Below are 1,972 nucleotides of genomic sequence, written 5' to 3'. Positions count from 1 at the left end.
ATCTATACATATTAATTCATTGCAAGTATGTTAAAATTGGTTTATGTGAGTATTTGTGTATCATACAAACATCTTATAGGGATATCTTTGCTTTTTAAATATGTTTGCTATCCCATAAACATGTGATAAAATTAATAATGAAGGTGTTAATGTTATACTATAGGTTTTTCGGTGGTTGATTCTTAAATTGCACTGTCAGTCATAAAAAATATTTATATTTAATTGATGCTTTTATCCAAAGTGGCTTACAACTGCATTCGAGATATGAGCTTAATCAGATCTACATACTGTATATACTATAATATTACAAACTGTATTACATACTGTGTAGACAGATAGGTAGATCTAATAAAGTGTGTATCTCGAATTCAAAGTAAGCCACTTTGGATAAAATCATGTAACAAATATACAACATATTTGTTTTTGTTTTTTTAAACTTTTAAACTGATAGGCAAGCTTATTGTGCATTTACATCTGTTTTTCCTCTTTTAAGGCCTGCGTGATGAATTCAACAGCAGGCCAGCAACTCCTCATGAGAGACACGTTTACCATGGCCTTCATTAAGAACTTCATCGTGGTGCTGGTGTGGCTCCTCCTCAGCTACATCAATGGCAGCGTCGTGGCCACCTTCTTCAGACACCAGATCTTTTACGAAGACCCTCGCTATATTCTTTTCGTACACATGGTGATTAATGATGGAGTGCAGCTCACTGTAACCATCGCTCTGTTTGTGGTCAGCTACATCTTGTACACTATCAGTGTAGGAGTGTGTTGTTTCTTTATCCTGGTGGCTGTGTTCACCACCCGCAGCACGCCTGTCAACCTGGCCGGCATGGCGATGGAGCGTTATATCGCGATCTGCTATCCTCTGCGTCATGCGCAGATCTGCACCGTGCGCCGAGCGTACATGCTCATAGCGACCATTTGGTTAGTATCCGTGCTTCCTGACATCACTGACCTTTTCGTGACTTTAGCCACAGAGCCTTTGAGTTTCTTCCAAACTAATGTTTTTTGTCTCAGGCGGAATGTGTTCAAAGACCCTGTGCTGCTGTACAAACGCCATGCGTTCGACGGCATTTATTTCTCGCTGGTGTTCCTCACGCTGCTGTGCACGTATCTGCGGATCGTGTTTGCGGCCCGCGCACTCTCCACCGAGAGAACTTCCGCCAACCGCGCGACCAACACTATCTTGCTTCACGGGGTTCAGTTGCTGATGTGCATGCTGTCCTACTTGTCTCCCAGCGTGGAGGGCATACTGAACATCATCTTTCCGGGACGCATCCTGGAAATACGTTTTGTCAACTATCTAATTGTCTATATTTTGCCACGCTTTTTGAGTCCAATCATATACGGTGTGAGGGATAAAAAGTTCCGCAAGTATCTGAGGAGGTATTTTGTGTGTGGTCTCACTAGAATAGACACGAGAGTAGAGTGTAAAGATGAAGAAGATTAAAAGGATCTGTAACAATTTTCCTAATATTATAATGTGCCAAGGGTTTGGAATCATAGTCTGATCTGTGACAAACTGTGCTTCTGAAAATGTGTAGTTTTAAATGACTCCCCACCTTTGGTTTACAAATGTTTAGTTTTAAATCATTCTCCACGTTTTGTTTACCACAGATATGCAGAAATGTTTTACTCCTAATGAGTTTGAATAAATCCTAGCTTTTTAAAGTGTTACGTATGCTACAGACCACCATTGATTTGAAAGTATGGAATTGTGCTATATAATCATTTACATGTCTATCTATCTATCTATCTATCTATCTATCTATCTATCAGTTGGTTGGTACACTAAAAAATGGAAAAATATAAATTAACTGGTTTTTATTCAAGTCAGAAATATTATTTAACTGAATCACTGAATCAAGATAAACACATCAATTTATACAAACAAAATGTTATGGTTTAAATCAGATGGAAATAGCCTTTTAAAGGGGTCATATGACGTTGCTAAAAAGAACATTATTTT

The 1,972-nt window shown here is 38.6% G+C and overlaps 1 protein-coding gene across 1 annotated transcript; it reads left to right on the top strand.

Annotated features, from left to right (window-relative positions):
• The first annotated feature begins 502 nt into the window (after positions 1-502).
• LOC107683345 (olfactory receptor 52E8-like) lies at positions 503-1,453 on the top strand. The gene has a single exon (XM_016479400.1). It carries the CDS (start codon positions 503-505, stop codon positions 1,451-1,453), a length of 951 nt encoding a protein of 316 aa, XP_016334886.1.
• The last annotated feature ends 519 nt before the right edge of the window (positions 1,454-1,972 follow it).

This window comes from Sinocyclocheilus anshuiensis, unplaced genomic scaffold (assembly GCF_001515605.1).
Source record: "Sinocyclocheilus anshuiensis isolate Anshui unplaced genomic scaffold, SAMN03320099.WGS_v1.1 C33119362, whole genome shotgun sequence".
Lineage (NCBI taxonomy): Eukaryota > Metazoa > Chordata > Actinopteri > Cypriniformes > Cyprinidae > Sinocyclocheilus > Sinocyclocheilus anshuiensis.
The sequence above is the reverse complement of the archived record's forward strand: the minus strand, read 5'-3'. Positions and strand labels throughout refer to the sequence as shown.

Excerpts from the sequence above, each read along its gene's own strand:
- LOC107683345 (XM_016479400.1), top strand. The coding sequence starts at position 503 with ATGAATTCAACAGCAGGCCAGCAACTCCTCATGAGAGACACGTTTACC.